The sequence below is a fragment of the Salmo trutta genome, chromosome 27, assembly GCF_901001165.1.
Source record: "Salmo trutta chromosome 27, fSalTru1.1, whole genome shotgun sequence".
Classification (NCBI taxonomy): domain Eukaryota; kingdom Metazoa; phylum Chordata; class Actinopteri; order Salmoniformes; family Salmonidae; genus Salmo; species Salmo trutta.
This window is the reverse complement of record NC_042983.1, coordinates 471,447-498,938: the sequence shown is the minus strand read 5'-3', so window position 1 is coordinate 498,938 and position 27,492 is coordinate 471,447. Positions and strand designations below refer to the sequence as shown.

Sequence of the window (27,492 nt, the reverse complement as noted above, 5' to 3'; positions counted from 1 at the left end):
AAAGTGATTGAGGAGGCTGCATAGATTTCATGACTAGAAGCTCAAAAGACGAAAACGTCATTGGTTTTTTTTTGTAAATTGAAATTTGCTATCATAAATGTTAGCAACACCTCCGCCTTTGCCGGATGCACGGGGGGTATGGTCACTAGTGTAACCAGGGGGTGAGGCCTCATTTAACACAGTAAATTCATCAGGCTTAAGCCATGTTTCAGTCAGGCCAATCACATCAAGATTATGATCAGTGATTAGTTCATTGACTATAACTGCCTTGGAAGTGAGGGATCTAACATTAAGTAACCCAATGTTGAGATGTGAGGTATCACAATCTCTTTCAATAATGGCAGGAATGGAGGAGGTCTTTATACTAGTGAGATTGCTAAAGCGAACACCGCCATCTTTAATTTTGCCCAACCTAGATCGAGGCACAGACACGGTCTCAATGGGGAAAGCTGAGCTGACTACACTGACTGTGCTAGTGGCAGACTCCACTAAACTAGCAGGCTGGCTAACAGCCTGCTGCCTGGCCTGCACCCTATTTCATTTTGGAGCTAGAGGAGTTAGAGCCCTGTCTATGTTCGTAGATAAGATGAGAGCACCCCTCCAGCTAGGATGGAGTCCGTCACTCCTCAACAGGCCAGGCTTGGTCCTGTTTGTGGATGAGTCCCAGAAAAAGAGGGCCAATTATCTACAAATTATATCTTTTGGGAGGGGCAGAACACAGTTTTCAACCAGCGATTGAGTTGTGAGACTCTGCTGTAGAGCTCATCACTCCCCCTAACTGGGAGGGAGGGGGCCAGAGACAATTAATCGATGCCGACATCTTTCTAGCTGATTTACACGCTGAAGCTATGTTGCGCTTGGTGACCTCTGACTGTTTCATCCTAACATCGTTGGTGCCGACGTGGATAACAATATCTCTATACTCTACACTCGCCAGTCCCAGGGTTCTGAGCTTGGTGATGAGCTTAGAGGGGACTATGGTGTTGAATGCTGAGCTGTAGTCTATGAACAGCATTCTTACATGCACTACTGTTCAAAAGTTTGGGGTGACTTAGAAATGTCCTTGTTTTTTAAAGAAAAGCACATTTTTTGTCCATTAAAATAACATCAAATTGATCAGAAATACAGTGTAGACAATGTTAATGTTGTAAATGACTATTGTAGCTGGAAACGGCCAATTTTTTAATTTTTTTTTATGGAATATCTACATAGGCGTACAGAGGCCCATTATCAGCAACCGTCACTCCTGTGTTCCAATGGCACGTTGTGTTAGCTAATCCAAGTTTATAATTTTAAAAGGCTAATTGATCATTAGAAACCCCTTTTTGCAATTATGTTATCACAGCTGGCAGCTTCATTAAATAGTACCCACAAAACACCAGTCTCAACGTCAACAGTGAAGAGGCGACTCCGGGATGCTGGCCTTCTAGGCAGAATACATTGAATAAATAAATGAACAAAACAAGAAACACAAACAGGGCACCGACGTGAAACAGGAACAATGACGACTGGGGAAGAAACCAACGGGAGTGACATATAAAGGGCAGGTAATCAAGGAGGTGATGGAGTCCAGGTGAGTGTCATTATGCGCGTAATGCTGGTGACAGGTGTGCGCCCTAACGAGCAGCCTGGTGACCTGGAGGCCAGAGAGGGAGCACACATGACAGCACCCCCCGACGCATGGCTCCAGCCGCAGGACGCCGACCAAGATGACGATCCTGGGGATCAGGAGCGGACCGGTCACCTCTGCTAAGTTGCGGGAACCTGTCGATCCGGCTAAGGCGCGGGAGCATGACAACCTAGAGCGTCGGAGAGAGAGCATACGTGGAAGTTCCCCCTCCCCGGCGTGTTCGGGCTCCAGCCGCAGTACGCCAACCACAGGGACAATCCCGGGGATCCGGAGCGGACAAGTTGCCTCCGCTGAGGCGCAGAAACCTGATGAACCGGCTGAGGAGTGAGAGCCTGATGAGCTGGCTGAGACCTTCCCGGTTGCCTCGGTTGAGGCACGGGGACCTGTTCACCCAGCTTAGGCATGGGAGCCTATCAAACCCGCTGAGGCATGGGAGCCTACAAACCGGCTGAGGCCTCCCAGGTAGCTCAAACACCCAGACCTGACATCACCCCCAACACAAAAACATAACAAAAAAACACTCCCTGATGCTTCCCTTTGTTGAGTTCTCATTCTGTAATGATGTACGCTGAGAGTCGGGAAGCAAGTTCAGGGAGTGAATATATTGAATAAATAAATGAACAAAACAAACACAAACAGCGCACTGGCATGAAACAGGAACAGTGATGACTGGGGAAGAAACCAAAGGGAATGACATATAAAGGGCAGGTAATCAAGGAGGTAATGGAGTCCAGGTGAGTGTCATTATGCGTGTAACGCTGGTGACAGGTGCGCGCCCTAACGAGCGGCCTGGTGACCGTAGAGGCCGGAGTTTGAGGAGGCTCAAACTTGGCCACAAGTGGCTCTTCCAGCAAGACAATAACCCCAAGCACACGTACACATCCACAAAGAAATGGTTAATTAACCACAAGATCAACATTTTGCAATGGCTATCTGTCTCCGGACTCTATTGAAGACCTGTGGTTTGAATTGAAGAGGGCTGACCGTAAGTACAGACGAAGGATATCAAGGATCTAGAAGGATTCTGTATGGAGGAATGGTCTAAGATCCCTCCCAATGTGTTCCCCAATCTCATAAAACATTTTAGATAAAAAGGCTCAGTGGCATTATCCTTGCAAGTTGAAGTATTGAAAACAGGGGTATCAATCATTTTGACCCCTATCTTTTTGAGGATAAACAACTAAGAAGAAGTATCATGATTGTCACATGATTTTAAAGAGAAAGAAAATTAAAATTAAGTATTAGAGTTGTTTTCTCAGCTGCAATATGTCGGAGGTCGTGGCTTTTAGCTTAGGGGTGACAATAAAAAAAAAATAACACCACTTAGTTATTAGCTATTTACACTTTGTCCCCCCCTCTCTGTTTGTTCAGGGTGACGGGAGGAGGACTCTGATAATATCAGGCCCAAACATGGGGGGTAAGAGCTCCTACATCCGCCAGGTGGCACTAGTCAGCATCATGGCCCAGGTGGGATCATATGTACCAGCTACAGAGGCAAGACTGGGCATCCTGGATGGCATATACACCAGGTACACACACACACACACACACACACACACACACACACACACACACACACACACACACACAGATAGACAGATAGACAGATAGATAGATAGATAGATATCAGTAAATGTGATTACTGATTGACACATTGTCAGCCCCTGTTGCCCATTATCGACTCATTAGCAACTTAGTTCTGCAATCAACTGTGAGTGGTTCTGGTGGCATTTGTAGCTCCTCAATGGTTGCCAGGTAATATGAGAGAGATCAGAGACGATTCTCCCTCTCACACACGTGCACGCACGCACACACACATACACGAGCGAGCGTGTTTCTGTTCACCGCTTATGCTACCATGTGAGCAGAGAGAGACTAAAGGAGGTATTGGGATCCATAATAAATACAAATACAGCAGACTTTATTTTTTCTCCATCGCTCTCTGTTTTTCTTTTGTTTTGTCTTTGTCTTTCTCTCTCTTTCTCTAGTGAAATTAGACTTAAGACAATATTGAGTACTGCATGGCCAACACTGCCCCTACCAGAAAGGTACATATTAAAATCGTGTTGGATATATATATATATATATATATAGAAATTGCACAATAACACACCTCTATGGATAGTATTGGCCACATAAATGATTACTTTTGTTTTGATATTGTTAACTTGAGTGCGTGGCAGCCAAAGAAACACACATCAGCGTTAGAAGAAGACTTTCCCTAATTCATACCGTACTGCTGGCAGCAGCTACTCTTCCTGGGGTCCAGCAAAATGAAGGCAGTTATATATTTTAAAAACATTACCATACATTTATAAAGGATTTCACAACATATTAAGTGTGGTCCCTCAGGCCTCTACTCTACTACCACATATCTATAACACAAAATCCATGTTAAAAATCCATGTTATCGTTTCTTTGTATGCGTGTCTATGTTTGTGTTGCTTCACAGTCCCTGCTGTTCCATAAGGTGTATTTTTTATCTGTTTTTTAAATAAAATTTTACTGCTGGCATGAGTTACTTGATGTGGAATAGAGTTCCATGTAGTCATGGCTCTATGTAGTACTGTGCGCCTCCCATAGTCTGTTCTGGACTTGGGGACTGTGAAGAGACCTCTGGTGGCATGTCTTGTGGGGTATGCATGGGTGTCCGAGCTGTGTGCCAGTAGTTCAAACAGACAGCTTGGTGCATTCAACATGTCAATACCTCTCACAAATACAAGTTGTGATGAAGTCAATCTCTCCTCCACTTTGAGCCAGGAGAGATTGACATGCATATTACTAATATTAGCTCTCTGTGTACATTCAAGGGCCAGCCTTACTGCCCTGTTCTGAGTCAATTGCAATTTTCAGGTGCGACAAAACTAGGGCCTGTAGGACCTGCCTTGTTAAAAGTGCCGTTAACTTCTTTGGGATAGGGGGCAGTATTTTCACGGCCGGATAAAAAACGTACCCGATTTAATCTGGTTACTACTCTTGCCCAGAAACGAGAATATGCAATATAATTAGTAGATTTGGATAGAAAACACACTAAAGTTTCTAAAACTGTTTGAATGGTGTCTGTGAGTATAACAGAACTCAGATGGCAGGCCAAAACCTGAGAAGATTCCATACAGGAGTGCCCTGTCTGACAATTTGTTGTCCTTCTGTTGCATCTCTATCGAAAATACAGCATCTCTGCTGTAACGTGACATTTTCTAAGGCTTCCATTGGCTCTCAGAAGGCGCCAGAAAGTGGAATGACGTGTCTCCTGTCTCTGGGCGAAGAACAGCAGGAGATTTTGTGAGTGGTCAGGCTGGGGACAGTGAGACTGGAGATGCGTGTTCATGAGAATTCTCAATTTTTTTCTTTCAGCCTTTGAATGAATACAAGGTCGCCCGGTAGGAATATTATTGCTATTTTACGAGAAAAATCGCATAAAAATTGATTTTAAACAGCGTTTGACATGCTTCGAAGTACAGTAATGGAATATTTTGAATTTTTTTGTCATGAGATGCGCTCGCGCGTCACCCTTCGGATAGTGACCTGAACGCACGAACAAAACGGAGGTATTTGGATATAACTATGGATTATTTGGAACCAAAACAACATTTGTTGTTGAAGTAGAAGTCCTGGGAGTGCATTCTGATGAAGAACAGCAAAGGTAATCCAATTTTTCTAATAGTAGTTCTGAGTTTAGTGAGCCCCAAACTTGGTGGGTGTCAAATTAGCTAGCCTGTGATGGCTGAGCTATGTTCTCAGAATATTGCAAAATGTGCTTTCGCCGAAAAGTTATTTTAAAATCGGACATAGCGATTGCATAAAGGAGTTCTGTATCTATAATTCTTAAAATAATTGTTATGTATTTTGTGAACATTTATCATGAGTAATTTAGTAAATTCACCGGAGGTTTTCGGTGGGTATGCTAGTTCTGAACAAAACATGCTAATGTAAAAAGCTGGTTTTTGATATAAATATGAACTTGATTGAACAAAACATGCATGTATTGTATAACATAATGTCCTAGGAGTGTCATCTGATGAAGATCATCAAAGGTTCGTGCTGCATGTAGCTGTGGTTTGGGTTTATGTGACATATATGCTTGCAAGTGTCCCACCCCTGGTGCACCCTATCAAGAGCAGGTGAAATATCAAGGGCGCCAAATTTGAAAACAATGAAATGTCATAATTCAAATTTCTCAAACATACAACTATCTTACACCCTTTGAATGATAAACATCTCCTTAATCTAACCACGTTGTCCGATTTCAAAAAGGCTTTACGGCGAAAGCATAAAGTTAGATTATGTTAGGACAGTACATTGAAAATAGCTGTGTGTAATGTTTTGTCAATGCAAAGACAGGCGTCACCAAAAGCAGAAAACCAGCTAAAATTATGCACTAACCTTTGACAATCTTCATCAGATGACACTCCTAGGACATTATGTTAGAACAAAAAATGCATGTATTGTCTATCAAGTTCATATTTATACCCAAAAACAGCATTTTACAATGGCGTTGATGTTGAGAAAATATTTTCCCTCCAATACCGCCAGTCAATCAGCACAACAAATTAAATAATTACTATTCGAAACCATTGGTAAAATATTATATTGTCATTCAAAGAATTATAGATTAACATCTCGTGAACGCAACCGCATTGCCAGATTTAAAAATAACTTTACTGGGAAATCACACTTTGCAATAATCTGAGTACTGCGCTCAGAAAAATAGGCTTGGCGATACAGACTAGGCACCATGTTGGAGAGATCTAAAATCAAAAATACTATGTAAATATTCCCTTACCTTTGATTATCTTCATCAGAAGGCACATCCAGGAATCCCAGGTCCATAACAAATGTAGTTTTGTTTGAAAAAGCTCATAATTTATGTCCAAAAAGCTCCGTGTTGTTAGCGCGTCCTGTAGGCTACTCAAAAACATGAACGACGCCCGCCGGACTTGTCTTCACCAAAGAGGGGGAAAAAAATATTTAAGTTCGTTCAAACATGTCAAACGTTGTATAGCATAAATCATTAGGGCCTTTTTCAATCAGAACTTCAATAATATTCAAGGCGGACGATTGCATACTCTTTTAAAACGCATTGGAACGAGAGTACCCAAACATGCACTTGCGCGCCAGAGTAGTATAGGCCATCCGCTTATGACCAACTTTCCAAGCCTCTCGTTCGGTCAGTTTTCACAGTAGAAGACTCAAACCACTTTGTAAAGACTGGTGACATCTAGTGGATGGCTTAGGAAGTGCTCAATGATTAATAAGTCCCTGTGTGTTTCAATGGCATAGGCTTAAAAGTTATTCAACACATCAGATATCCACTTCCTGTTAGAATTTGTCTCAGGGTTTTGACTGCCATATGAGTTCTGTTATACTTACAGACACCATTCAAACAGTTTTAGAACATTCAGAGTGTTTTTTATCCAAATCTGTTAATAATATGCATATCCTAGTTTCTGAGTTGGTGTAGGAGGCAGTTAAAAATGGGCACATATTATTTTCAAAATTCTCAACACTGCCCCCTAGCCCCAAGAGGTTTTAAGGTATGACCCAGGTGCAGACAGTGTTGAAGAAACAGAAGTTTATTCTTCAAACAGGGGCAGGCAAATGACAGGTCAAGGCAGGCAGGGGTCAATAATCCAGATTGGGTGTAATTCACTGGAACAGCAGGCGGGCTCAGGGTCAGGTCAGGCAGAGGTCGGTAGTCCAGAGTCGTGGGGCAAAGGTACAGGACGGCAGGCAGGATCAGGGCAGTCAGAAAGGTCAACACTGGGAAAACTAAAAACAGGAACTATAGACAAGACAAGAGCAAAGGGAAAAACGCTGGTAGGTATGAAGAACAAAACTAACTGGCAACAGACAAACAGAGAACACAGGTATAAATACACAGGGCATAATGGGGAAGTTGGGCGACACCTGGAGGGGGATGGAGACAATCACAAAGACAGGTGAAACGGATCACGGCATGACAAAAACAGCCTGTTACGGAGTCTAGTTGATAGGTAATCGACTAGCCGGACTGTTCCCCGGACTCCGCGTGTAGGGATTTGTACAATGCATGAACAAGGCTATTGAACTAGACATTGGTGTCTGTCTTTATTACTTTATCCAATATATCATACTGAAACATGGTATCAGAAGTGGCTCGAAAACCACACGTTTGTTATTTTTGTTGCTAAGTACAGTATAGGCGCGGTTACGTTCCATATGCGAACACACGCCGATTCCTACTCACAACACTGATCAACTAGTTGTTAGCTGGTTAGCTAGCATCACTACCTACCTCGATGACTGAAGGCAAAGAGATCTCCTATTCCATCGCTATGGCAGCGAACATTCCGCCACCAAATCCCATGGTTCTCACAGGGGACTGGAATACTAATTGGGACAATTTTAGGGATGAATTCGAGGACTATGCGCTGGCGACCGGTCTACATGAGAAACCCAACGAGGTACAAGCGGCAACTCTGAGGAGTTTAATGGGCAGCGAATGCAGGCATATCTACCGGCACAATCTCACCCTCACAGCGCGACAACAGTGTGATGCAAAGGCTATATTGGATGCATTGGAGAATTACTTCAAACCCGCCAGAAACGTAATTTACGAGCGGTTCGTTTTCGGAAGCTGCAAACAGGAAGAGGGTGAGTCAGTACACAACTTTGTAACCCGTTTGAGAGAAAAATCAGCCACTTGTGAATACGGGAGATTGAAAGATGAATTGATTCGTGACAAAATAGTATTGGGAATTGCAAATGAGGATACACGCCGGCGTCTACTGAGAGAGAGGGACTTAACATTAGTAACTGCCATCGAAATGTGCCGCACTGCCGAAGTCACTGACATGAGAATGAGAGCAATGGAAATCGAAACACCACGCTCCAACGTTGATACTGTTCACGCTGTTGCTAGGCAGACATTCAGGCAAAACCAATCGAGGCAGAGTAATTCACCACGAACGGTGAACACAGAGAGCCCAGTAGCATGTAAATACTGTGGGAATACGCACACACGTGGAAAAGAGCACTGCCCTGCCTATGGAAAACCATGCAGAGCTTGTGGAACTAATAATCACTTTGCAAAAGTGTGTCTCAAAAGCAAAAGAAGGGTGAGTGAGGGCAAGATTCACTGTGTTGATGACATCACTCCATGTTCAGAGCTGAACAGTGAAAGTGACATTTACATGCATGAATCCATTGGGGCTGTACACTCAAGAGGGAAGAAATGGTTTGTGACACTACGATTACACAACAAGCAACAACAATGTCAACTGGATTCCGGTGCTACATGCAATGTAATGAGCTACAAAGACAAAATCAATCTGGCACCTGACACACATCTATTGCCCAGCGACACTAGACTAAAGCTGTACTCAGGAGAGCTAATGAGCTCTATGGGCACCTTTGAGACCGAATGTCTTATTCGGGGACGCAAACACAAGCTGGAGTTTGAGATTGTGAAAACCAGTCAACATCCTCTCCTCTCAGGCTCTACATGCGAACGCCTGGGACTGATGCAGTTCACTGTACCAAATGACCTGCACGTTGTGGATCATGTCCAGCATGGACCCCTGTCCAAAGAACAACTACTCAGCAGATATGACGATGTATTCAACATGCCCGTTGAATCAGTGCCTGGGGAGGTACACTTTGAAGTGGATGAGAGCATCACTCCAGTCCAGTGTGCTCCTCGCAATGTGCCCATTGCAATGAAAGTGGCTGTGAAGGCCCAGCTGGACAAGTATGAGGCCGATGGCCACATGACATCTGTGACCGAACCAACTGACTGGATCAGCAATATGGTCATAGTGAAAAAACCAGAGAAGCTGAGGGTCTGCATCGACCCAAAGCATCTGAACCAAGCACTGAAACGATCCCACTACATCATGCCGACACTAGAGGATGTCCTCTACAAGCTTCCCAAGGCCAGGATTTTCACCTTGGTGGATGCCCGAGATGCATTCCTTCAATGCAAGCTGGACGAAGAAAGCAGCTTCATGACTACCTTCTGGACCCCCTGGGGTCGGAAACGCTGGCTCAAGCTCCCGTTTGGTGTCTCAGTGGCACCTGAGATATACCAACGCAAGCAGCACGAGTTACTGGCTGGGCTCAAGGGCATTGAACCCATCGCCGATGATGTCCTGATCGTAGGCTGTGGTGACACAGACGATGAAGCAGAACGCGACCACGATGTGAAGCTCCTGGCACTGATGGAGCGCTGTCGATCAGTTAAGCTTCGTCTTGGCCTGAAGAAGCTACAGTTCAAGGTGAAAGACGTTCACTTCCATGGCCACATTCTTTCAGCAAAAGGCCTGAAGCCGGACCCAGACAAGGTCCGAGCGATCCTCGACATGCCAAACCCATCTGATGCAAAAGGCGTACAGCGTCTCATCGGTTTTGCAAACTATCTTGCAAAGTTCATGCCACACCTATCAGCAGTCTGTGAGCCTCTGCGCCGGTTGCTGGACAAAGACACACCATGGCACTGGCTACCCAAGCATGAGGCCGCGGTGCAGGAGATGAAATCGCTGGCTTCATCCATGCCAGTGTTGCGCTACTACGACGTCACGAAGCCTGTCACAATCCAGAGTGACTCCAGCCAAAGGGGACTTGGATGCTGCCTTATGCAGGAAGGCCAACCCGTTGCGTTTGCCTCGAGAGCGCTCACCCCCACCGAACAGAACTATGCACAAATTGAGAAAGAGTGCCTCAGCATCGTCTTCTCCTGCCAGCGATTCCATCACTACTTATATGGTCGAGAGCTGGTCACCGCTGAAACTGACCACAAACCACTCATTGCCATATTCAGTAAACCTCTCCTCAACGCGCCCAAGAGGCTTCAAAGCATGCTCCTGACTCTGCAAAACTACAGCCTGAAGGTCATTTACAAGCCAGGACCAGAGATGTACATCAGCGACACACTGAGCAGGGCAACGGCACAATGTACAGGCAGAGGCACTGCCTATCAGCGGCAGGCCATCTGTTCGCTACAGCAGGAACAACAAGATGTTCAACAGATCAATCAGGCAGACTACTTAAACGTCACAGATCACCGCCTAGCCCAGATCAGGCAACACACTGACAAGGACGAACACCTACAATCACTGAAGTCCATGGCTCTCGCAGGTTGGCCATACCTGAAAGAGGAGACACCTTTCACAGTGAGAGAATACTGGACCTTTCGAGATGAGATCAGCGTGCAAAATGGCGTCTTGTTCAGAGGTCAGAAGGTCATTATTCCCAAATCACTACGTCCAGAGATGCTTACCCGCATACACTCCAGTCACGTTAGGCTCGTGAAACATTATACTGGCCAAACATGCAAGCAGAAATTAAAGACTTTGTCAGCAACTGTACCACGTGCAACGAGTACGCTCATGAACAGCAAAAGGAAACCATGATGTCACACGAACTACCCACAAGGGCCTGGCAAATCGTCAGCATGGACTTATTCAGCCATAGACAAAAGGACTATCTTCTCATTGTTGATCACTACTCTGACTTTTGGGAAATTGAACTGCTCCCTGACTTGTCTGCAGAAACGGTCATAAAGCGCTGCAAGGCGCAGTTTGCCAGGCAAGGTCAGCCTGACAAGGTAATCACGGACAATGGCCCACAATTCACTGCACAGTTCAAGCGTTTCGCCTCAGAATGGGAGTTTGACCACGTGACCTCCTCTCCAAGACACCCAAAAGCAAATGGCAAGGCAGAGTCAGCTGTCAAGATTGCAAAAAACCTGTTAAGCAGGGCCGCGCGCGACAGCAACGACCCATGGAAAGCGATCTTACAGTGGAGGAATACACCCACCGAAAACATGGACAGCAGCCCAGCACAACGCCTTCTGTCCAGACGTCTGAAGACTGCCATCCCCGTAGCTAACAAGCTACTTGAGCCCTGCGTCATGGTTGGCGTCACGGACAAACTGCGTCACAGAAAGCAGCTCGCTAAGTGCTTCTACGACCGGACTGCTCGAGACCTACCAGAGCTGGAGGTGGGTGAAACGATAAGGATGAAACCGCTGCCGGGAGACCACACAGGACTTTGGAGGCTGGGCACGTGCCTACAGAGAGTTGCACCACGCTCTTACCTGGTGGATGTTGGTGGCTCCCTCTATCGTCGCAATCGGGTGGATCTGCGCGTAGCAGAGCAGACAAACCAGAACACGCCATACACTCACCTAGATGAGCTGGATCACAGTCCAGGCCTAAGGGTAAGAGGTGCAGAATTGAGACATGAGCCAACTGAAGGTGAGGCTTCTACCCCACCAAGCTCTCCAGCTCGTGGCCCTAATCCTACCCCTGTCAGAGCCCATACTTACTCACGGGTGGGTCGGCTGTGCAAGCCACCGGACAGGCTTACTCTGTAAGCAAGAGACTGTGTTAACTTGTCCTCCAGTTTATTTAAAAAATAAATAAAAATTTAAAAAAAATACATTTAAAAAGAAAGGAAGATGACAACTGAAGTAAAAAGAAAATGTCATGCGTTTTTAATTGTTATGACTTGATTGTTAAGAATTTAATGTTATGCTGTTATGTTTGCACTTTCTATTGAAAAGGATGATGTTACGGAGTCTAGTTGATAGGTAATCGACTAGCCGGACTGTTCCCCGGACTCCGCGTGTAGGGATTTGTACAATGCATGAACAAGGCTATTGAACTAGACATTGGTGTCTGTCTTTATTACTTTATCCAATATATCATACTGAAACACAGCCCCCACAATCTTTTTAGCGTAAATTTCTCTCAGCCAATCATTAGTCATTTGTGTAAGTGCTGTGCTTGTCGAGTGTCCTTCCCTATAAGCGTGCTGAAAGTCTGTTGTCAATAAAATAGCATTGTATCTGGTCAAACACCATTTTTCCCCAAAAGTTTACTAAGGGTTGGTAACTGGATGATTGGTCGGCTATTTGAGCCAGTTAAGGGGGCTTTGCGCTTCTTAGGTAGGGGAATACATTTTGCTTCCCTCCAGGCCTGAGGGCACACGCTTTCTAGTGAGCTTAAATTGAAGATATGGCAAATAGGAGTGGAAATATAATCCACTATTATCCTCAGAAATGTTCTATCCAAGTTGTCAGACCGCGGTGGCTTGTCATTGCTGATAGACAATAATATTTTTTTCACCTTTTCCTTTACAGAATTCAAAATTACAATGCTTGTCTTTTAGAATTTGATCAGATATACTTGGATGTGTAGTGTCAGCGTTTATTGCTGGCATGTCAGGCCTAAGTTTGCTAATCTTGGCAATTAAAAAAATCATTAAAGTAGTTGGCAATATCAGTGGATTTTGTGATGAATCTGATTCAATTAATGAGTTTGTCTTTTTGGCCAAAATTTAATTTAAGGTGCTCCAAAGCTTTTTACTATCATTCTTTGTCATTTATCTTTGTTTCATAGTGTGGTTTCTTCTTCTTTTTATTCAGTTTAGTCACATGATTTCTCAATTTGCGTTACGCTTGCCAATCGGTTGTAAAGCCAGACCTATTTGCCATCTCTTTTGCTTCATCCCTCTCAACCCACATGGATTTAAGTTTTTACAATCATTTTCTTAATGGGTGCATGCTTATTAGTAACTGGGATAAGAAATAAATGTGTCAAGTGTTGCTCGCCATTACACACCATGGACCAACAAATATTCTTCACATCAACAACATAGGAATCACTACAAAACGTATTGTATGACCTCTTATACACTATATTAGGCCCAGCCTTTGGAACTTTGGTTTTCCTAGATATGGCTATTATATTGTGATCACTACATCCGATGGAATTGGATACTGCTTTCAAACTAATTTCTGCAGTATTAGTAAAGATATGACTAATACATGTTGATGGTTTCATTCCTGTGCTGTTTGTCACTACCCTGGTTGATTGATAACCTGAACCAGGTTGCAGGCACTAGTTACAGTTTGAAGATGTCTCTAGAGTGGGCAGCCTGATGAAAGCCAGTCAATATTTAAATCACCCAGATACCTCTATTGATATCACATACATTATCAAGCATTTCACACGTGTTATCTAGATACTGACTGAATGGGATTTAAGTGAGGCAGGTGAACCTGTAACCATATAACTTCAACAGTATTTAACATGAGATCCTCTCTAAGCTTTACAGGAATGTGGTTCTGAATATACACCGCAACACCGGCATTTCTGTATTTTCTGTAAATGTTAGAACCTTGTACTGCTACCACTGTATCATCAAAGCTATTATCTAAATTAGTTACAGAGATTGTCAGAATATGAATATCATCTGTTACTAGCAAATTATTGATTTCAATAACCTTGTTTCTTAAGCTACATATGTTAACATGTTAAATTAGGTTATTTACATTGTGTCTTCCAACGCCCCTAGGATAATGTACATTTGCTGAAGCATTATGACATCTCAGCGACACAATGAGCTGGACTTGGGTCATTGATAAGTCTTATAATGCTGAGAAAGGATCCAGCAACCCAAATGATTTCGGTGGATCCCATCCTCCTTATAATGCAAGCTTTCTTTCCAGAAGGTATCAGAATTGTAAATAAATGTTACACCCACAGAGCAGCAATAGTCTCGTAGCCAGTTATGGAGGGCTAAAAGTCTGCTGAACCGTTCAATGCCACGTTTTAGGGAGGGCAGAGGGCCAAATATTATGGGGCGTTTCTTGGTGTCAAGTAGAGACCCAATCAGTTCTTTAAAATCCATCTTGAGCCATTCTGAGCTGCCCTTCATAATGTCATTTGACCCCACATGAACCATGACAGTATCAGCACCCGGTGACTGACTCAGCCTCGGGAAGCAACCTGGTGATATCCTAAACTTTTGCCCCAGGATAACACAAAGTCTTTGCCCCAGGTACAGACATATGCCTCACCATTGAACTCCCTATCAAAATTGCCGGAATGATCACGGCCTCGAAGAAGATTGCGAGGCCAGAGCCACAGAACTCACCTGAGAAGCTCTGATCCAGAGAGCACGGCCCAGTGGAGGGGGGCCGTGGTGGTCCAGGCTGTGCCCAGGCAGTTGATTGACTAGGACAGGGAGAGGTAGCTGGATGGGCATCCACAGCCATGGCGAGAACACTCAAGCCCCCGGCAGAAAACAGCTGGTACAGGGAGGGTTTTGCTTGGGTAGGACTGTCATTGTAAATAAGAATTTGTTCTTAACTGACTTGCCTAGTTAAATAAAATAAAAGTACCTCATTCTCCCTACCATTGTGACAATGAGTCGTCATAGTGCTGCATCAAATGTTCATGATCTTAGGGGCATTGGCAAACACAATGTAAGTAATTTAATTTATGTACCCCTAATTGCACCGAATACATCTGTTTATCCTACAGCTATTGTAAGCAGTAATCATGAGCCTATAAACCAGAGTTACACTGTTAGCACTGAGGCGGTGTACAATAGTAGGAAGACCACTTTATGCAGCTCACCCTGCACTATCAGCTCCAATGTAAATAACATAAGTCTACCTCTGATAATCAAGCAACCCAGAAAAGTGCTAAAAATAGCCCATATTGACATATGAATAATTTGCTATTAACAGATGACATTCATATTCTGACAATCTCTGAAACTCACTTAGCCTCACCTAAAGCCCATTCTTGTGGGAAGCTGCGATAGACCACCAAGTGCTAACATCAGTATCTGGATAATATGTGTGAAATGCTTGATAATGTATGTGATATCAACAGAGAAGTATATTGACTGGCTATCATCAAGCTTCCCACTCAGAAAAAAACTTCAAACTGTGACCAGTGCCTGCAACCCGGATCAGGTTGTCAGTCAACATACCAGGGTAGTTACAAACAGCACAGGAATTAAATCATCAACATGCATTGATCATATCTTTACTAACGCTTCAGATATTTGCTTTAAAGCAGTATCCAAATCCATAGGATATAGTGAGCACAATATAATAGCCATATATAGGAAAACCAAAGTTCCAAAGGCTGGGCCTAATATAGTGTACAATAGGTTTTGTTGTGATTCATATATTGATGATATAAAGACTATATGTTGGTCTGTGGTGTGTAATGAGGAGCAACCAGACACTGCACTCGATGCATTTATGAAACTACTTATTCCAGTTCTAATAAGCACGCACCCATTAACCTCTATGGGCTACTCAACAGCCAGTGTAATCCCGTGGCGCGATATTAAAATACCTTAGAAATGCTATTACTTCAATTTCTCAAACATATGACTATTTTACACCATTTTAAAGACAAGACTCTCGTTAATCTAACCACACTGTCCGATTTCAAAAAGGCTTTACAACGAAAGCAAAACATTAGATTATGTCAGCAGAGTACCCAGCCAGAAATAATCAGACACCCATTTTTCAAGCTAGCATATAATGTCACAAAAACCCAGAAGACAGCTAAATGCAGCACTAACCTTTTATGATCTTCATCAGATGATACACCTAGGACATTATGTTATACAATACATGCATGTTTTGTTCAATCAAGTTCATATTTATATCAAAAACCAGCTTTTTACATTAGCATGTGACGTTCAGAACTAGCATACCCCCCGCAAACTTCCGGGGAATTTACTAAATTACTCACGATAAACGTTCACAAAAAGCATATCAATTATTTTAAGAATTATACATACAGAACTCCTCTATGCACTCGATATGTCCGATTTTAAAATAGCTTTTTGGTGAAAGCACATTTTGCAATATTCTAAGTACATAGCCCAGCCATCACGGGCTAGCTATTTAGACACCCAGCAAGTTTAGCCTTCACCAAAATCAGATTTACTATAACAAAAATGTTATTACCTTTGCTGTTCTTCATCAGAATGCACTCCCAGGACTTCTACTTCAATAACAAATGTTGGTTTGGTCCCAAATAATCCATCGTTATATCCAAACAGCGGCGTTTTGTTCGTGCGTTCACGACACTATCCGAAATGGTAAATAAGGGTCACGAGCATGGCGCATTTCGTGACAAAAAATTTCAAAATATTCCATTACCGTACTTCGAAGCATGTCAACCGCTGTTTAAAATAAATTTTTATGCAATTTATCTCGTAAAAAAGCGATAATATTCCGACCGGGAATATGCGTTTAGCTAAATAGAGGAGAAAAAAAGAAAGACGGGGGCGACCAGTGCACACGCCTAATGCCCATTGTCTACTGATCGGCCACTTGACAAAGGCGATAATGTGTTTCAGCCTGGGGCTGCAATGACGACATTCAGCTTTTTCCCGGGCTCTGAGAGCCTATGGGAGCCGTGGGAAGTGTCACGTTACCGCAGAGATCCTTTGTTTTGGAAAGAGATGTTAAAGAAAGCCAATAAATGGTCAGACAGGCCACTTCCTGTAAAGGAATCTCTCAGGTTTTTGCCTGCCATATGAGTTCTGTTATACTCACAGACACCATTCAAACAGTTTTAGAAACTTTAGGGTGTTTTCTATCCATATCTAATAAGTATATGCATATTCTAGTTACTGGGTAGGAGTAGTAACCAGATTAAATCGGATACGTTTTTTATCCTGCGGTGTAAATACTGCCCCCTAGCCCTAAGAGGTTATTAATTACTTTTTCATTGGCAAGATAAGCAAACTTAGGGATGACATGCCAGCAACAAACGCTGATACTACACATCCAAGTATATCGGACCAAATTATGAAAGACAAGAATTGTACTTTTGAATTCCGTAAAGTCAGTATGGAAGAGGTGAAAAAATGATTGTTGCCAATCAACAATGACAAGCCACCGGGGTTTGACAATGTAGATGGAAAATGACTGAGGATAATAGCAGACAATATTGCCACTCCTATTTGCCACATTTTCAATTTAAGCCTACTAGAGAGCGTGTGCCCTCAGGCCTGGAGGGAAGCTAACGAATAATAAAGCCCACCTTTACTGACTCAAATAGCCGACCAATCTGCCTGTTACCAACCTATAGTAAACTTCTGGGAAAAAAATTGTTTGACCAGATACAATGCTGTTTCACAGTAAACAAATCGACAGAACAGAATTTCAGCATGCTTATAGGGAAGGACACTCAACAAGCACAGCACTTACACAAATGACTGATTATTGACGATAAAATGATTGTGGGGGCAGTCTTGTTAGACTATAGTGCAGCTTTTGACATTATCGATCATAGTCTGCTGCTGGAAAAAGTATGTGTTATGGCTTTACACCCCCTGCTATAATGTATATAAAGAGTTACTTGTCTAACAGAACACAGAGGGTGTTATTTAATGGAAGCCTCTCAAATATAATCCAGTTAGAATCAGGAATTCCCCAGGGTAGCTGTTTAGGACCCTTGCTTTTTTCAATTTTTATTATCGACATGCCACTGAGTAAAGCCAGATTGTCTATGTATGTGGATGACTCAACACCATACACGTCAGCTACTTCAGCAACTGAAATGACTGCAACACTCAACAAAGAGCTGCAGTTAGTTTCAGCGTGGGTGGCAAGGAATAAGTTATCCCAAAATATTTCTAAAGCATTGTATTTGGAACAAAACACTCACTAAACCCTAAACTTAAACTAAATCTTGTAATAAATAATGTGGATATTGAGCAAGTTGAGATGACTAAACTGCTTGGAGTAACCCTAGATTGTGAACTGTCATGGTCAAAACATATTGATGCAGTAGTAGCTAAGATGGGGAGAAGTCTGTCTATAATATAGCAATACTCTGCCTTCTTAACAACACTATCAACAAGGCAGGTCCTACAGGCCATAGTTTTGTCGCACCTGGACTACTGTTCAGTCGTGTGGTCAGGTGCCACGAAAATTGCAATTGGTTCAGAACAGGGCAGCACGGCTGGCCCTTGAATGTACACAGAGAGCTAATATTAATAATATGCATGTTAATCTCTCCTGGCTGAAAGTGGAGGAGAGATTGACTTCATCACAACTTTTATTTATGATAGGTATTGACACTTATGATCACTCGGCTAAGCATGCCTCTCCTTAATGTCAATATGCCTTGTCCAATACTGTTCTGGTTAGTGTTTATTGGCTTATTTCACTGTAGAGCCTCTAGCCCTGCTCATTATACCTTATCCAACCTTTCAGTTCCACCACCCACACATGCTATGGCATCACCTGGTTTCAAGGATGTTTCTAGAGACAATATCTCTCTCATCATCACTCAATGCCTAGGTTTACCTCCACTGTATTCAGTTCCTACCATACCTTTGTCTGTACATTATACCTTGAAGCTATTTTATCGCCCCCAGAAACCTGCTCCTTTTACTCCCTATTCTGGACGTCATAGACGACCAATTCTCATAGCTTTTAGCCGTACCCTTATCCTACTCCTCCTCTGCTCCTCTGGTGATGTAGAGGTGAATCCAGGCCCTGCAGTGCCTAACTCCACTCCTATTCCCCAGGCACTCTCTTTTGATGACTTCTGTAACCGTAATAGCCTTGGTTTCATGCATGTTAACATTAGAAGCCTCCTCCCTAAATTTGTTTTATTCACTGCTTTAGCACACTCTGCCAACCCGGATGTCCTAGCCGTGTTTGAATCCTGGCTTAGGAAGACCACCAAAAACTCTGAAATCTTCATCCCTAACTACAACATTTTCAGACAAGATAGAACGGCCAAAGGGGGCGGTGTTGCAATCTACTGCAGAGATAGCCTGCAGAGTTCTGTCCTACTATCCAGGTCTGTACCCAAACATTTTGAACTTCTACTTTTAAAAATCCACCTCTCTAAAAACAAGTCTCTCACCGTTGCCGCCTGCTATAGACCCCCCTCTGCTCCCAGCTGTGCTCTGGACACCATATGTGAACTGATTACCCCCCATCTATCTTCAGAGCTCGTGCTGCTAGGTGACCTAAACTGGGACATGCTTAACACCCCAGCCATCCTACAATCTAAGCTTGATGCCCTCAATATCACACAAATTATCAATGAACCCACCAGGTACCACCCCAAAGCCGTAAACACGGGCACCCTCATAGATATCATCCTAACCAACTTGCCCTCTAAATACACCTCTGCTGTTTTCAACCAAGATCTCAGTGATCACTGCCTCATTGCCTGCATCCGTAATGGGTCAGTGGTCAAACAACCTCCACTCATCACTGTCAAACGCTCCCTGAAACACTTCAGCGAGCAAGCCTTTCTAATCGACCTGGCCCGGGTATCCTGGAAGGATATTGACCTCATCCCGTCAGTAGAGGATGCCTGGTTACTTTTTAAAAATGCCTTCCTCACCATCTTAAATAAGCATGCCCCATTCAAGACATTTAGAACCAGGAACAGATATAGCCCTTGGTTCTCTCCAGACCTGACTGCCTTTAACCAACACAAAAACATCCTGTGACGTTCGGCGTTAGCATCGAACAGCCCCCGTGATATGCAACTTTTCAAGGAAGTTAGAAAGCAATATACACAGGCAGTTAGAAAAGCCAAGGCTAGCTTTTCTAGCAGAAATTTGCTTCCTGCAACACAAACTCAAAAAAGTTCTGGGACACTAAAGTCCATGGAGAATAAGAACACCTCCTCCCAGCTGCTCACTGCACTGAGGATAGGAAACTCTGTCACCACCGATAAATCCACTATAATTGAGAATTTCAATAAGCATTTTTCTACGGCTGGCCATGCTTTCCACCTGGCTACCCCTACCGCGGTCAATAGCACTGCACCTCCCACAGCTACTCGCCCAAGCCTTCCCCATTTCTCCTTCTCCCAAATCCAGTCAGCTTATGTTCTGAAAGAGCGGCAAAATCTGGACCCCTACAAATCAGCCGGGCTAGACAATCTGCACCCTTTCTAAAATGATCTGCCGAAATTGTTGCAACCCCTATTACTAGCCTGTTCAACCTCTCTTTCGTGTCGTCTGAGATTCCCAAAGATTGGAAAGCAGCTGCGGTCATCCCCCTCTTCAAAGGGGGGGATACTCTTGACCCAAACTGCTACAGACCTATATCTATCCTACCCTGCCTTTCTAAGGTCTTCGAAAGCCAAGTCAACAAACAGATTACCGACCATTTCGAATCCCACCGCACCTTCTCCGCTATGCAATCTGGTTTCAGAGCTGGTCATGGGTGCACCTCAGCCACGCTCAAGGTCCTAAACGATATCGTAACCGCCATTGATAAGAAACAATCATCTGCTGCCGTATTCATTGACCTGGCCAAGGCTTTCGACTCTGTCAATCACCACATTCTTATTGGCAGACTCAATAGCCTTGTTTTCTCAAATGATTGCCTCGCCTGGTTCACCAACTACTTCTCTGATAGAGTTCAATGTGTCAAATCGGATGGCCTGTTGTCCGGGCCTCTGGCAGTCTCCATGGGGGTGCCACAGGGTTCAATTTTTGGACCAACTCTTTTCTCTGTATACATCAGTGATGTCGCTCTTGCTGCTGGTGAGTCTCTGATCCACCTCTACGCAGACGACACCATTCTGTATACTTCTGGCCCTTCTTTGGACACTGTGTTAACAACCCTCCAGACGAGCTTCAATGCTATACAACTCTCCTTCCGTAGCCTCCAACTGCTCTTAAATACAAGTAAAACTAAATGCATGCTCTTCAACCGATCGCTGCCTGCACCTGCCCGCCCGTCCAACATCACTACTCTGAACGGTTCTGACTTAGAATATGTGGACAACTTTATAATACCTAGGTGTCTGGTTAGACTGTGAACTCTCCTTCCAGACTCACATCAAACATCTCCAATCCAAAGTTAAATCTAGAATTGGCTTCCTATTTGGCAACAAAGCATCCTTCACTCATGTTGCCAAACATACCCTCGTAAAACTGACCATCCTACCGATCCTCGACATCGGCGATGTCATTTACAAAATAGCCTCCAATACCCTACTTAATAAACTGGATGCAGTCTATCACAGTGCCATCCATTTTGTCACCAAAGCCCCATATACTACCCACCACTGCGACCTGTACGCTCTTGTTGGCTGGCCCTCGCTTCATACTCGTCGCCAAACCCACTGGCTCCAGGTCATCTACAAGACCCTGCTAGGTAAAGTCCCACCTTATCTCAGCTCACTGGTCACCGTAGCATGCGCTCCTGCTGGTATATCTCTCTGGTCACCCCCAAAGCCAATTCCTCCTTTGGCCGTCTCTCCTTCCAGTTCTCTGCTGCCAATGACTGGAACAAACTACAAACGTCTCTGAAACTGGAAACACTTATCTCCCTCACACGCTTTAAGCACCAGCTGTCAGAGCAGCTCACAGATCACTGCACATGTACATAGCCCATCTATAATTTAGTCTAAACATCTACCACTTCCCCTACTGTATTTATTTATTTTGCTCCTTTGCACCCCATTATTTCTATTTCTACTTTGCACTTTCTTCCACTACAAATCTACCATTCCAGTGTTTTACTTGCTATATTGTATTTACTTTGCCACCATGGCCTTTTTGCCTTTACCTCCCTTATCTCACCTCATTTGCTCACATTGTATATAGACTTATTTTTCTACTGTATTATTGACTGTATGTTTGTTTTACTCCATGTGTAACTTTGTGTTGTTGTATGTGTCGAACTGCTTTCCTTTATCTTGGCCAGGTCGCAATTGTAAATGAGAACTTGTTCTCAACTTGCCTACCTGGTTAAATAAAGGTGAAATAAAAATAAAATAAATAAACACGTTGAATGCACCGAGCTGTCTGTCTAAGCTACTGGCACACAGCTAAACTACTGGCATACCCCACAAGACATGCCACAAGAGGTCTCTTCACAGTCCCCAAGTCCAGAACAGACTATGGGAGGCACACAGTACTACATAGATCCATGACTACATGGAACTCTATTCCACATCAAGTAACTGACACAGTAAAATCTAATTTAAAAAAAACAGATAAAAGAATACCTTATGGATCAGCGGGGACTGTGAAACAACACAAACATTGGCACAGATGCATGCATACACACACACACTCCATAACATACGCACTATTACATACACATTTAGTACTGTAGATATGTGGTAGTGGTGGAGTAGGGGCCTGGCACACAGTGTGTTGTGAAATCTGTGAATGTATTGTAATGTTTTTAAAATAGTATAAACTGCCTTAATTTTGCTGGACCCCAGGAAGAGTAGCTGCTGCTTTGTTATGTGGATCACTCCTCTGAGCGCCAACTTTGGCTAATTTACAGGGTGTGTGTGTGTGTGTGTGTGTGTGCACGCACACACAGGAGAAACCTCTGTCCCTCTCTCTTTTTTCCTCTCTCTATGTTTCTGTCAAACCAGGTCAACAAACTTCAGTTGTTGTGGGTGTAAAGAACAGTACAGTTTTCGTAGGATATAAAAGGCTATCTAAGTACTATGGCTGTAGATCAGAGCTCTGCCAGTCTTTAAAGCACAGCAATGCTTGAAGTATGAGGGTTTCTCTGATGCTTTTTCTCTTCCCGCTCTCTTTTTCTCCCCATTTGTCTCCCCCTCTGTTCTGAAGTACTGCCCTGTAGAAGTAGCTGATGTTCTCTCTAGTACCAACACTCACATGTTCCCACTTTTCTTCTTCTCTTTCTCTCTCCTACATCCCTTTCTCATTCTCTCTCTTCTCTCTCCCAGACTATAAATAAGATATGCTGTATGGCCATTTACAATTAAGTGTTTTGGAGAGAGGAGAAAGATTATGCTTTATCTGGATAATAAACTCATAATGAATATATACTCCTCTGAGATGACTGAAAGAGAAAAGGTAGATTCCTCCATCCTCCTCTGCCAGTCTTATCCCTCTCTTTATCTCACACTTTGTGTCTGTGTGTTATAAAGGACAGAGAGAATGCTATTTTAGTTCTGGTGAATCCCTTGGTTGGAGAGTGTGTATGTGTCTCGTTGTTTGTGCGTTCAGGGCTGATGGTATTTGACTTCTGATGGAACGAGTGCATGTGTGTTGTCCATGTGTTTCTGATGGTATTTTATCTCTGATGGACATATTGAATCTGAAGGTTATGGAGCATATTTTCTCTTTTCCTCACTGTTGTTATGGAAACCGCAGAGGAAATGAAATGTAGAAAGCTGTTTGAAAAGGACCTTACATCGACCGTACATTCAAACCAGCCATTACTATTTGTTCTCTGATGTCTCCTATCTTCTCTTCTTTGTTTTCATGTCATATATTATGTCAAAATGGTTTTCATGTCTTGATTCTGCAGTCTGTATTGTAGCATCTCTCTGACACGGTGCTTTAGATGCAGCCTGCATGGACTTTGAGCTTCAGAAGATCCACACGTAGTCAATCCCTTAGCAGCAGAAACACGATAGACTAGTCTCTCCAGGATTTTGTGATCAATTAAATAAATCAACAATTTCCCGCATTTTATGCAGATTTGAAAAATCACCGCACTATTACTGGTTGACAAGTAGCCTAGCGGTTAGAGAGGTGAGCCATCAACCCTCAAATATAATACAAAAATGTTGTGAAATGCTGGAGGGACTGATAGACCTCTGTTTCTAAAGACAGTTTAGTAGTAGAGATGATTGATCCCTGAGTGAGGATAAGCTTACTCCAGAAGTGACAGACCCCTTCAATCTATGTAGACTTTAAGGGGCTGTTTCTGTGACACAGATTCTGCCTAATCCTGGACTAAAAAAGCATTTTCAGCTGAGATTCTACATTGAGCCTGCTTTTAAGACTAGGCTTAATCTGTGTCTGGGAAACCATCCTTCAATGTAGACTCTCTATTGAAAGTGTTTTTAGTCCACGAGTAGGCTCATCATGGTCCATTCACCCAGACCCAGCCTTGAATGTTTCATAGCTGGATTGACGGGGATGTTTTGTGTGAAGGGCATGGTTGTTGTGTAAAGGGAAAGTCTTCCAATGTTCCACTGGCGTCTGTTCTGTTGGAAGTGTGGACAGAGGTGGCATGGAATGGCTTTCGGGTGGGTGGGTGGCAGAGCACGGCATGGAGGGTCCTACAACCCATCTGGCTTCGCTTAGACTCTGAGTTTTTGCTGGCAAACTGCCTCTACTCTGGAGGCCTAATCGAGAGAATAAATAATTAAATAATGGAGGAAGTGAAACAGAATAAATAAACAAATGAATGCGTACAGCGAATCAGCAGAAAATCACTCCCTAAACGAGAGGAAACTCAAAGACAGCCATGATGTCCACAGATGCTTATGGTCTGGTGAAACGCAGCTAACAGCTCCTTATTTTGTGAGTGAGTGCCAGTCCGTACAGCCACAGAATATAAAATTATCCAAATAATAGTTTCATTGTTTTATTTAGAAATAAATGACCACACAGTTTGCTCTGGCATCACTGAGCCAGCTGAATAGCCTCATGATCTTATACTCTACGTCTATCCACTGCAAGGCTACGTTATATATTTGACTGATAACATTTTCCTGGAGTGTGACACACATGCACGCAACATGCACACCTTAATTGGTTGAGGAGATGCAGAGGCACCCCTCCTCTCTCTCTGGCATGTGCCGTAACCATGGTTTTTAAATTATTATTATTTTTATTTAACCTTTCTTTAACTAGGCAAGTAATTTAAGAACAAATTCTTATTTACAATGACGGCCTACACCGGCCAAACCTGGACGATGCTGGGCCAATTGTGCTCCACCCTATGGGACTCCCAATACAGCCTGGATTCAGGTTCAGTGACGCCCCTAGCACTGAGATGCAGTGCCTTAGACCGCTGCGCCACCTGGGAGCCCCAAGTTACATCTGTTGTTACAGACGTTAGCAGTTTATCTGATTGGTCAAATGACAATAAGCATGTTGAGAGGTGCAGAAACCATATTGAAAATGAAATTAATGTTGCTTGTATTGGTAGGAGTTGAGTTGTCCTGCAATGCACTAACTGGCTGTAGTCATACTACTGGGACAATTGGGCTGTATTGTTGACTGTATATTTGGATTGTTTGATTTGTATATTGAAATGTTTAGAGGTGAACAATCCATTATTAGTCAATGGTTATCAGTGAGAGTCCAGAGCTGGCTAGGGACAGACTAATCTAGTTCATGTGAGTTGCGATTTTTCTCTCTCTCTCTGTCTGTCTGTCTGTCTGTCTGTCTGTCTGTCTGTCTGTCTGTCTGTCTGGATTCATGAATCTCTTATCCTGTGATTTGCTGCATGTTTATCTGACAGCATTTCAACAGAATTCTCATCTGCATCCTAATCTAAGGCTCTGCTCACACACACACGCATAGACACACACCAGGATTTCCGTTAGCCGTTAATAGCCTGCTTTTGTCCGATTTATTTGTACATTTTATTTTAGAAAAGCAGATTAAATTAAATTGCCAATTTACCGGGAGAATTAGGGGAAAAAATCCCATTATGAAATAATGCTTTTTAGCCTATTTAATGATGGAAATACCAGTCAATGGAAATATATTTGACTGGTCATGCTTATCGGCCTATAGGTTAATTTGCATACTTTTGTAGAATTAAATTAGCGCGTGTACAAATTAAATTGGCGCGTGTACAGTATTTTCATTACCTATCTCATTACATGCGTACAGCATACAGATACAGAGCCTTTGAGTGGAACGTCTGTCAGACAGGGCAAGAGATTGGTGCTTTCAACACAACTGGAAACTCTGAAATATACGAGATCAAATCATGACGTCAGTGATCTTCAGGTCGGAAAGTCGGAACTCTAGAAAGCGGCCCGAGTTCCCGAGTTGGAATTCCAAGTTGGATGACCGTTCAAAAAGATTTTTCCCAGTCAGAGATATTTCTTTCCCCTGTTGTCTTGAACGCACTGAAGTCTGAGATTTCCGAGTTCCCAGTTGTTTTGAATGCGGCATTAAACGGCAACGGAAGGCAGGCCTCATTAGTGCGTCACACACTACTTTGCAATGAACTGGAGGCAGTATGCATTTTCCAAACATACTTAATTGTTTGAAACCTGAATGTTTTAATATACACTGAACAAAAATATAAACGGAACATGTAAAGTGTTGGTCCCATGTTTCATGAGCTGAAATAAAAGATCCCAGAAATGTTCCATACACACAAAATCTTATTTCCCTCAAGTTTTGTGCACAAATTTGTTTACATACCCTGTTAGTGACCATTTCTCCTTTGCGAAGATAATCCATTCATCTGGCAAGTGTGGCATATCAAGAAGCTGATTAAGCAGCGTGATCATAACAGGTGCACATTGTGCTGGGGAAAATAAAAGGCCAGGTGTCTCAAGTTTTGAGGGAGCGTGCAATTGGCATGCTGACTGCAGGAATGTCCACCAGAGCTGTTACCAGAAAATGTCATGTTAATTTCTCTACTATAAGCCGCCTCCTGGTAAAACAGCCGCAGACAGCGTGTAACTACGCCAGCCCGGGACCTCCTCCTTCACCTGCGGGATCGTCTGAGACCAGCCACCCGGACAGCTGATGAAACTGTGGGTTTGCACAACTGAAGAATTTCTGCACAAACTGTCAGAAATGTCTCAGGGAAGCTCATCGCATGCTCGTTGTCCTCACCAGGGTCTTGACCTGACTGCAGTTAGGCGTCGTAACCGACTTCAGTGGGCAAATACTCCCCTTCGATGGCCACTGGCACGCTGGAGAAGTGTGCTCTTCACGGATTAATCCTGGTTTCAACTGTACCGGGTAGATGGCAGACAGCGTGTATGGCATATTTTGGAAGAGCGGTTTGCTGATGTCAACATTGTGAACAGAGTGCCCCATGGTGGCGGTGGGGTTATGGTATGGGCAGGCATAAGCTATGGACACAATTGCATTTAATCAATGTCAATGCACAGAGATACCATGACAAGATCCTGAGGCCCATTGTTGTGCCATTCATCCTCCACCATTACCTCATTTTTCAGAATGATAATGCATGGTCCCATGTTGCAAGCGTCTGTACACAATTCCTGAATGCTGAAAACGTCCCAGTTCTTCCATGACCTGCATACTCACCAGACATGTCACCCATTGAGCATGTTTGGGATGCTTTG

The 27,492-nt window shown here is 43.4% G+C and overlaps 1 protein-coding gene across 7 annotated transcripts in view; it reads left to right on the top strand.

Moving 5' to 3' along the window:
* The window catches only part of msh3 (mutS homolog 3 (E. coli)), a 153,436-nt gene that overhangs the window by 92,719 nt on the left and 33,225 nt on the right, over positions 1–27,492 (top strand). For all 7 annotated transcript variants that reach the window (XM_029716201.1, XM_029716199.1, XM_029716200.1 and 4 more), the window contains exon 20: positions 3,002–3,159. In XM_029716201.1, coding sequence (XP_029572061.1) covers positions 3,002–3,159 — 158 coding nt within the window. The remainder of the gene's footprint in view (positions 1–3,001; positions 3,160–27,492) is intronic.